Source organism: Centropristis striata, chromosome 2 (assembly GCF_030273125.1).
Source record: "Centropristis striata isolate RG_2023a ecotype Rhode Island chromosome 2, C.striata_1.0, whole genome shotgun sequence".
Taxonomy (NCBI): domain Eukaryota; kingdom Metazoa; phylum Chordata; class Actinopteri; order Perciformes; family Serranidae; genus Centropristis; species Centropristis striata.
Genome location: NC_081518.1, coordinates 36,867,958 through 36,878,337, shown reverse-complemented (window position 1 = coordinate 36,878,337; position 10,380 = coordinate 36,867,958). Strand labels below are relative to the sequence as shown.

The following is a 10,380-nucleotide window of genomic DNA, read 5'->3' as shown; positions in this document are numbered from 1 at the left end:
TTACTTCAGAGTGTCATTAATGTTCATGACACTCTTAATGTTCACTCTTATGTAGACACCTTCAAAATAAAATGTTACTATATCTTGCTTAAGTCACAAAGACATGTTCAAAAAATAAGTCATTTATTTCTCTTAAGTTACATAATTTACACACAGTGTTATTACTATGCCAATAGCCATCCTTTGTTACATCCTTTTTGATTGAAATGATAAATAAATGTCATATGTTACACTTTTAGTGAAGTTTTTTGTGTTTCCTGCAAAACTTGAAAAAATGAGTTAGGCGATTATTTTAACAGGGTGACGATATAATCTTATACGGACTTTGCTTTTATTTTGAAGGCCGTTGTTACATGCTCTTACCGTAATGCCTATGATAAACACATACCACAGAACAAGCGGGGGCTGCCTTAACTGTATTTTTCAAAGCGGAGGCTTGCTTGACCGTAGTATTATGTTAAGGCTGGTAGCAGAAAAGTAGTCGTGCAGCGTGATTCAGATCAAGACAAGACCCAACTTGTTACTTATGTTTTGTTGCTATGACAATCAAAACGGTTGTAGTAGTAACATCCACAGGTCACTGAGCGCCACCCAGAGGAGGAGTCACAGTAGCGGGGTAACCCCGTTAACCCTTTGCTGTAACAGATGTTCAGCAGTATTACTGTTTATGTGCTGACGTTCAGCCAATACACTGGTTGTTTAAGCATGTTGTGTTGGTTAAGATAATTTTAGAAAAAGTTTGATGGTCCTTTCTTTTAACATCAGTATATCAAGAATTATAAAACTTAATATAATGTGATTAGAATGTTGGTAACATCAATTAATTACATAATTCTAGATACATATAAAATGTAGTGGACAACTAACATTTAAACATAGGGTAGCTATTATAATTGGCGCTGAGATGATCCTATAGTGGTCCTTTTTTCTACTTGCAATCTAAATATTGATGTCATGTTAGTTACCTTTTTTTGTATCCAGTACTGATTTCTTTTTTAATTCAACAATTTCAACTTAAAGTATGAAGGCAGATGCAATGTTTGGGTTCATTTGCAGTACATTTATATTCTGTAAATGTATATAGTTTTATGGATAAAAAGTGCTTTCACCCTAGCTGTCAAGAAAATAGTTTTCTATGTGTGGAACACAAATTGAAGCAGAACAGCAATAGCAGTGTACACATGTGAGGAGAACAAGTGCCATTAGGTCCTGACAATGATCATTTCTTGAATAAAGCCACCAGACAAAGCAACAGGCAAAGGCACGCTTAATTGATAGTCAGAAGAATATGTTTAATAAAAATAATTAAACCTCAATTTCCTCTATAGAACTTCATAGAAAGTAACCCAATAAATTACAAATGACTTTTAAGACGTGTTTTCCTGCACTACATAAAGAATTATTTAGACTACACAGACCACAAATTGCAAATATTACAACTGTCCAATGAAAAAAAAGAAGACAAAAACTGACCAGGGTGACATTTAGGATATTATCAAGCTTGAAATCAAAACACAAAACCAGTGATGCTAGTTTTGTCATCTCAGTGATTACATGTATGAAAACAAAAAAGAAAACCTCCCTGTACAGCAGTAGTGTGTTTTGTCATTCCTCTTGCATATTGGTCGTTGTGTTTAACGCAGATTCAACACTTCCTTATTAGCACTAGCAGTGCTTTGTGAGTCCTTGTACAGTACAACCTAGAGAAAAATTACATGACAAGCAAAATGAAAGCAAAAAGTCCAATCTTATGTCTACCTTTTTTTTTTTCTTCCATTTGTGTCCTAAAGAGGCTCAGCACAGTCATCAATCCATCAACCCATCGCTGTGGGGCAACACAAAGTAGCAAAAAAGTTGTTGGATCAATCAGAAGTAGCAATGGCTGGGTGTTTGCATAAGGGCACTACGAGTTTAAAGAGAGCAGAGGTGCAGATATACAAAATGACAGTGGCATGTTTAAGTTCATTGCTCAGACATAGAAAAATACTGTACTGTTAGTCATAATAATAAAAAATGCAATTGCATTGCAAGCAAAACCCATGACGAGGTCTATATAGAACAGGCATACAAGGAAATCACTTTCAAGCAACATTTGAAATCAATACGTGTCTTCAGTCTTTGTGTTGAGACTAAGGGGTTGCTCAGGGTTTCACCCACCACAGAACAATGCTACAGCAATACTTAAGAACTAAACAAACTGAGTTAATTCACTGGGGCTCTGTTGTACCCAGTCCAAACAAAAGCCTCTCCTCAGAAATAATAATTTTGAAACGTGTATCTAACAGTCCACTGTGTAACAGCAGTCCTAGAGCGAGCACTGTTGTGCCAGAGAAAAAATTACAAAAGGTACTTCGGCTTGTCCAGTGTTTATGTGTATCCTGGTTACGGCTGAACGTGAACATGTGCAGGGACGATGAACAAAATGCACGAGCATGGACACGGAGCACAATGCTGAGCGGTTAGTTTGTCAGACAGAAGTCAAATGAGAGCGTGAGGTACAGGATAAGGGCACTTCTACATCTAGCTGAAGCTCCATTGAGTCGAGACAAAGTGAAATACACACAACCAAGCTGCAAACTCCCAGAAACACAAGCTGCTATTATTTAGCCCTTCCTGAAGCGAACCCGTCTGGCACTGTGTAAAATGTAATACTTTAGAGACCGTTACTATAATCTTAGCGAGGACTTGAACTATTTTGTGCTTGTGCTGTGAATGTTGTGTAAGACTTTGGTAGGCATGTGGTCATGCAACACTGAATCCAAAGGACTGAGCTTTACAGAAAATGTCTAATGAGATGTGTTTGAAGGTCAAAAACACTTGAAATAGTAGTCGGTTTTTTTCAACTGGTCATAGCTTTGCAAGGCTCCCTCCTTAATACACAACATTCAGAGTGGAATGTTGTAGGAGATACCAGGTGAGGGGAGTCCAGCCAAAGAAAACAACACAGTGGAAGCTCTCAGTAATAAAATGGCCTCTGACGCACACATTCCAGCAAAAACAAGGACATTATGCACATGGACAGCAAGAGAACACAGCCATGCACATCTGCACAGTGAAGCCAATCCATCTAGCACAGTTGAGGTAAAATGCAGTCAAATATGCCGGGGTTGTAGTAATATCGGTCATCAGTAATCCTGAATTATCCTTCTACAAAGAGACCATAAACTAAATCAGGACCTCAAAGGGTCAAAGGGCAGTTTTTGGCACACAGTAAAAGGTTGTTTTCTGTCCCCCACAGCTCGAGGAGTTTATTAGTCAAAATCAACAGATGTGCAAGTGAACATGTATGCCTACTGTGAGTAGCTAAAGTGCGCCTTGGACATGTTGTGACATGTTTTTAAAGTGATGGTGGAAATGAGTTTTTTAAAATTATATATTGATGTGAAAACAGCAGCGAATTAAACTGTGATCCTTTTTGACAGATTTGAGCTTATGTGTTTGATTGAAAAATACTTCCACAGATTTCCCCCAAAATATTAGAGAGGGAACTTCAGGTAATTCGGTTTCCAAAAAGGATGCAAAGCAGAAACGAAGCCAATGTGATATGAAGGTAAGTGACCGGTAAGTGAGGCTGCGTGAGTTGTGCACTGGGGTGGAACATGGCAGACAGAGAATCTACAGCTTCAGTGACATTCATTAGCTGCCCAAGTTATTGCTGACATATCCAACGTATGATCTGCAAAGCATAAGTGTCAACGAACCTGTAAAAGTACCGACTATTTACAAGAGAAACCAAAGTGTTTGTCAAGTGTCATTTCCCAAACCCCCAACAATCAAAATATATTAATAGTACAGCTCAACGAGCATGTTGATGTAGTTTCACTTTTTTAATAAAATTAAATCCTGACATAATTACAATAATGCCGTTTTTTTGTTGCAATTGTACATAATTGTGGTACAAGTTCACAGAGTTCAGAAAGATCTACTAAAGTCTGACATGCAAAATGTCTCAAAACAAGACTGTACCTTGTGAACAAACACTGAAATTTTATTTCAGTTTCTTTTAAGTCAGTTTTTCCTGTTTTTTTTTAAAGGTTTTTGTAGTCTTTATTACACAACAGTTTAGTTAGTTTTTATATTTACATGTAAAGAAATCGCAACATAAGTGCTGGAAAATCCATATATATGTGAATATATGTATACATTTCTAGGCGATACATAAATAAATTTATAATTATATATTCATAGGTTCAGTCCTAATCACTGGAGTCTGAATCATCTGATGAAGAAGAGCTCCCAGACTCTGATGAAGATGACTCAGCTTTCCCCGAACCTTCCGGACCACTGTTCTCCTTTTGTTCTGCTGAGTCCTCTTCTTCTTCTTCTTCTTCTTCATCGTCTTCTAATGCCTCGTCATCCTCCTCTCCGTCCCTCTCTGCTGCTAGCCGAGCGGTCTCCTGTGGCGATGACTGGGAGACTGCAGGCGGAGGAGGACGAGCAGGAGGAAGGGTGGGGTCACTGTTTGAGCTCTGCGGCTGTGTGGCAGACACAGGAAGGTTAAGGCCTGGAGTGAGAAGCATCCCTGGGTAAAGCATACTGGAGAGTAACAAGGGGTTAAGAGACAGAGGGTGACTGGAGGCTGCAGAGGCAGCTGAAGCACTTTGTGGGGCGGTGGCAGAGGAAGTGGAGCTGGAAGAGGAGGAAGGAGTCGTGTTCGAGCCCTCTGTCCTTTCTCCTTTGGTGTCTGAGGTGTGAGTCAGGGCTATAGAGGCAGACGGCTCTCCTGTTACACCGCTGGCTGTTCCCTTTGTCTTCTCTTCAGAGCCTCCTGTGCCCTCCTGAGCAGACTTCCCAAGCAAGCTGCTCATGCCAAGCAGGTTTGGCAATCCAGCCATCCCAGACAGCATCATGGGAAACATGGCGGCTAAGTTACTTGCAGCCAGGTTGCTAGCGTCGGACGGCAGCCCCATCAGGCCCGCGGTGAGCTGCAGGGACTGTAAGCTCTGGAGGTTTTGCTGGAAGGCCTGCAGGCTGGTCAGGTCCATTCCAGACAGGAGGCCGTTGGCCAGCAGAGGGTTCAGACCCAGGGCGGAGGCTGCTGGGTTGGGTGCTGCCGATGCTGCTGCTGCCGCCGCCGCTGCCTTCGCCAGAGGATTCTTAGGTCGACGTCCACGCCGGCTCACCTCCTCAGGCACAATGGGCCCCGTCAGGATTCTGTCAAACATGCTCTCTGGTAGGTAGCCCTGGCAAAATTGTGGCAGATAAAACATGGTTAACAGTATTACACAGCACAGGTAATGTTGATGTTCTGACATAATTCTAGTGAAAGTTTTGGTGTAATGGATGTGTTACTCTGTGACTCACAGACTGTTTGACAACATCAGCCCATTCAGGTGGGACTCCGTACTCAGGGTTCTCCTGAAGGAACCGGCACAGATCCTTCAGAGGAGGAGCAAAGGCTCCACCAACCTACAAGAAAGATCACAGGCAACATGAACCAAAGTCCACAACAGAATAGATACATATTTTACATTTCAGGTGTGTCAATCTGACTGCAAGCATTTCCATTACCATTAGAACCTTGTTTAAAAGGAATAAGGGGACGAAAATGTCCATCATATGGATTTGTCAGTCAACATAATTATTCACAGAGCTAAAACACAGTTTTTTAAGTGAAATAATTGGTCATTTATGGGCATCAGTTGTGGAGATGATTATCTTTGTGTTAACACACCTTGCGTGCGTTCCTCCTGTTGATGATCTGGACCCTTTCCTCTCCGGTCAGGCTGTTCACATCGATCTTGTTGGGGTTCCTGCAGCGGTGTCTCTTCTGCTTGGGCCGACCGTCCTGGAAGTGGAACTGCATTTGCATTTTATTTACTCCCTGGAAATGAAATAGAAAAACAGTCGGTTGACAGAAATTGTAACTGTAGTGAAGCCAGCTATGAGTTGTTCAGGTCTTGGACTCACAGGGATAAAGGCTCCTGTGTCTGCAACAAAGCCAGGGTGCTCCATCAGCCACTGTTCTAGATCTTTCCTCCTAGGAGCGTCGTCCCCAGCAAGACGGGTGCCGTCTTTAAGGTTGATGACCGGGACCCTGCTGTCAGTGTCAGCGGGGACCTGAGGGGAGCTTTGACTGTAGCCTGGCGCAGGGGCTACTGCCACACCCACCTGGCCTATACCACCCCACCCTGGAGGCACCTGGAGAAACATCAGCACAGAACAGTGAGCAAACAATATTTATTATTTATACTTCTCAATCTGTACAAATAACCACGAGCACCAAACCAGAATTAAATTGTTAAGCTTTGTGGTATTCTGGCACACAAGCCCAGGAGAGAACTGCTGACCTGATCAGGAACAGCAGGGACTCTGCTCCTGTTCATGAAGAGCAGGTCCATCCCCTCCACGTTCTTCCTCCTTCCCCTCCGCCTCTTTACCACTGGCTGGCCATCCACTACTCCGTTGAGCCTCATCTGACCAGTCAGACCTAGAGGAGCTGTAGAAGAAACAAATGGGTATTTTATGAAAAATTCAAATAATATATTTCAGATTGAACACACATTTTTAACTACATGTAAACAAAGTCAGTAGGGGTACAGAAGACTGCATCGCCGTCCAAAACCACACTTTGCTGCCATCTAGTGGTAGTAAATTCAAACATGATTACCTATGTCCACACTCTGTATACATCTTATGATATTGGCTGTATTTTAAATAAACGTACCAGTCTGGAAGCTGCACTGAGGCTTGGTGATGTCAGCCAGGCCGGTGTCTGAGGCACTCTGCAGCTCATGAAGCCGGGCCAGGTACTGCTGCTGGGCCTGGGGGCCCTCCTCGGACTCAAGGGGCCTCTTCAGAGGTAGACCTTGTTTCTGGAAGGTCAACTTCAGACCTCCCTCCTGCTTTACACACAGACAAAAAGGGTGTTGGATATGTCTAGAAAGATTTATTGTTTGAAGGAAAACATAACTATAAACAAGGAGAAACTCTAGCTTTTTTTTAAATGTATTTCTTCCCAGAACTATTTAGGTGCCTTCCCTGCCTCCTGGTGTATTAAAGGGTTAGATTATCATAAAGTTATTTTTATGTCAATAATGGTATATTCTGGGAGGTATGTTGAATTGAAATGTAATGACATACATTATCATCTTGTTTATATATATTATATTATTTTTTTACAATAAAAGCAAATACTTTTCAGGTATTTTCTTGTTAGTAGTATTGGGACACATGGACACACAGGGTAGTGGCTTGAGAGCAGTGGGTAAAAGTCTATTTACAGTTTGGACTGTAGTGGAAAGCCATGCCAAAGAGATAGCTGCTGTCAGCATATAATGATTTTATAGGTAACAAGCAGCAGGTGTCTGGAGGTCGACAATGGCAAAAAACATACAATTTGGGGAAACGATTCTTATCAAAAAGCAAGGAATAAATGGAAGCAAGTCAGAGGCCTGCCAAGTTAATAGCCACGTTGCCTAGAAGCATATTAGAGAACACCCACAGCCAACGTCTCCATTTCAATCAGATTATAAGCAAGACCCCTTCAGTCTATAGAGGCTTCAGACTGAACCTTATTATATTCTCATGACTGAGTGATTTGTGCTCATGTAATCACAGCCTCAGAGCCCAATTCAAATTGAGTGTGTGGGAAAAGAGAGGAAGGCTGCTATTAAATTAATCTCTCCTCCTGCCAGGCAGTCAAAACCACTAATCATACCCAAAGGAAAGAAAGAAGAAAACCAGAGAAACATGCTGAACACGGCAGCTAACACCGGTCATGGCAGCGGAAGTGGCAGGGTCCTACGATTAGGGCGAAGCGGAGGGAGGAGGGGAGGAAGGGAGAAATCAACATACATCGTTGAGTTTTACTGAGAACTCCTTGTTTTCTGCAACATGCTTGGTCACCTTTGACCCCTGTGGTGAAGCAGAGGGGTCCTCGCACAGGCTGTTGGCGTTGTCCAGCAGCTTGGTGGTGTAGAAGGAGGCGACCGCACCTCCAGGCTCGTAGACCCGACGTGTTCCTGGCCACTTGCCCTTTAGCACCGCCTGGCAGATGCTGTCCAGGCGATTGATGATAACACGATCCTAAATAAACAGCAGCACAGACAATCAGTACACTAAAACACTTATCGGTGTAATTTCTCTTCTCCAGACTACTGTGCTGCAAATTTTTACAACTTCCATCATTTTTATATTGTGTTGCTGTACATGACTGGCTTGCACACATGTACGGTGGTTCACCTTTGGCCAGTAGGAAGCTGCGAGCATGTACCCTCCTCCCTGGAAAGGGTGTGAAGAGTTGTTGGTGATGCCGTTCTCGGCTGCGTGGGTGTCTTGTGTTTCATCCTGCGTAGTGCTCAGAGACGCCACACTGTCTTCATCGAAGCCCTTTACACTTGTTGGTGCAGGCACTGAGAATGTCACAGGACAGAGACAGACATTAGAAACACACTAAAACCTGGACACATATCTAATGGAATTATTAGAACTGCACCCATAACAAGTCATTGATTATCAAAATAGTTGGCAATTACTTTTCTGTCAATTGCTATAAACTGGTAAAAAAAAAAGAAACTGGGCTGGACATTTTTACTGACATTTTATACATCAAACAATAATAGAGAATATAATTGTCAGATAAATTGATAAGAAGTCCTAGTAATTATTATTGTTATAACACTGCCCTCGAGAGCCAATGGGCCAGAGAGCTGCTGAATAAAATAAAAATTCAGGTAGTATATTGTTATAACAGTTTAGCTAGTTAGTAATTCAGTGTTTTCTGTTACCTACTCGTTAAAAAGAGGGGTTTGAGGTACTCACCTTTCTTCTTCCCTTCCTCTCCCTCACTTTCACTGTCATCAGAAGAAGATGACGAGGAAGACGATGATGACGAAGAGCCAGAGGAGCAAGATGACGAAGATGAGGAAGAGCTGGACCCGGAATGTGACGAGGAAGAAGAGGAGGATGAGGAGGAGGAAGAGGAGCGCGACGAAGAGCTTGAGGAGGAGCCATCCGAGTCGGACTCTGAGCCACGCCTAGCCTCCCTGCGGCTCCTCTTGCTGGCCTTCTTAGGTTTCCTCTCAGAGGAGTTGGGTGTGAGGGGTTTGGTTCGTGCAGCCACCATCTGTCTCTCACTGTCCCTCACCTCAGTCACCGGCTTCTCATCCAGACCGGTAGGAGTAGCTGGTGCTTGAGGAGGGCTCCAACTCTCCCCCTGCTTCTCCCGGCCCTCCTCCCCCTCTGAGGCTGGTTCCATTTTGGGTACAACCCCGCTGGGCTCTGCGTCTCTCTGAGCAGGTGGAGCCAGTGGAGAGCCTGTCAACACTGAGCTGGTGGCCTGGCACCGAGGTGGGACAAGGGGGGTGGATGACTGCTGCTGTGCAGCTTTTGTTTGGCTGTAGTTGCGTTGGGCAGCCATGAAGCTGAGCTCAGGGTCTCTCAGGATGTGGTAATCTGTACGGCTGACACCGTGCTTGGCAGCTCCAATTAGCAGGTCACGGTCATGGGTACCGGCCTCCCACCAGACGGGCAAGTCAGAGCTCATCTGGCACAGTGGCAGGCGCTCATAGAGTAACTGATGACGAAGGACTTGTTCCCTCACCTGGCGAAGCAGCTCTACTCTGTACAGTGTACGCGATGCTCGCTCCTCCGTGATGGGCTGGATGTTTAGAGACGGGTCCACCGCAGAGTCTGGAACAAAATGAAGACAGGTGTGAGAGTGTGTGGGAGGAAATAAAGGTTGCTCAAAAGGTCCAACCCATAGACATGTTTGTGCCTGGAGTTTAAACATTACACTGTTTGTCTTTCCACTAATGATTAACCTTATCAGCCACTCTACCTCAGTACTGCTGAGCCAGCTTGTTTATTAAGGTGCTACCGACCTCTATTCAGAATAAACCATATCAACAGCCAGGAATAGTAGTACATACAGTACCACAATCTGTAATCTGAAGCAATGTCACAGTCATCAGTTTGTGTATGTCACATCAGGACATAGTACATTTAAGTATTAATACATTATATGTCATAATGCGGCATTTTCAAAGACACCAGCTCAACAGAGAGATGACAAAATATCCTAACTTGTGTGAACATGCATAAAAACATAAATAAAAATGTCCCCCTCATACTGCCAATGGCTGCTGCACCTCCATTCACCCACTAAAACACTTCTCTTTAAGCCCCCCTACCAAAAAAGCCCAGTCTGCTCTGATTAGTCAGCATTTCCGGGTCCTCTTTTATAAATTCCTTGGTCTGGCTGTCAGCCGGATGAATGACCATAGTGAATAAAGTGGCACACTTTTTTCTGTGAAAATTTACCAATAAATGCTTCCAGCAGGAATGTGATCCAAAACTGGGCGAAAATGACCAACATCAGCAGCCAAGATTACAAGTTTCTCTGACGTTAGCACGTAGCTACATTAAGTAGTAAGATGA

The 10,380-nt window shown here is 43.3% G+C and overlaps 1 protein-coding gene across 6 annotated transcripts in view; it reads right to left on the bottom strand.

The window, feature by feature from the left end:
* Window positions 1-1,271: 1,271 nt before the first annotated feature.
* chd9 (chromodomain helicase DNA binding protein 9) overlaps window positions 1,272-10,380 on the bottom strand; it is a 74,138-nt gene continuing 65,029 nt past the window's right edge. For 4 of the 6 annotated variants that reach the window (XM_059350372.1, XM_059350388.1, XM_059350363.1 and 1 more), the window contains 9 exons: window positions 8,764-9,633; window positions 8,185-8,354; window positions 7,798-8,028; window positions 6,668-6,845; window positions 6,291-6,439; window positions 5,911-6,141; window positions 5,675-5,824; window positions 5,305-5,409; window positions 1,272-5,183 (listed from right to left, as the gene is read on the bottom strand). In XM_059350372.1, coding sequence (XP_059206355.1) covers window positions 4,197-5,183; window positions 5,305-5,409; window positions 5,675-5,824; window positions 5,911-6,141; window positions 6,291-6,439; window positions 6,668-6,845; window positions 7,798-8,028; window positions 8,185-8,354; window positions 8,764-9,633 — 3,071 coding nt within the window. In that variant the 3' untranslated portion in view covers window positions 1,272-4,196. The remainder of the gene's footprint in view (window positions 5,184-5,304; window positions 5,410-5,674; window positions 5,825-5,910; window positions 6,142-6,290; window positions 6,440-6,667; window positions 6,846-7,797; window positions 8,029-8,184; window positions 8,355-8,763; window positions 9,634-10,380) is intronic. The other 2 variants (XM_059350381.1, XM_059350397.1) reach the window with 2 other exon arrangements.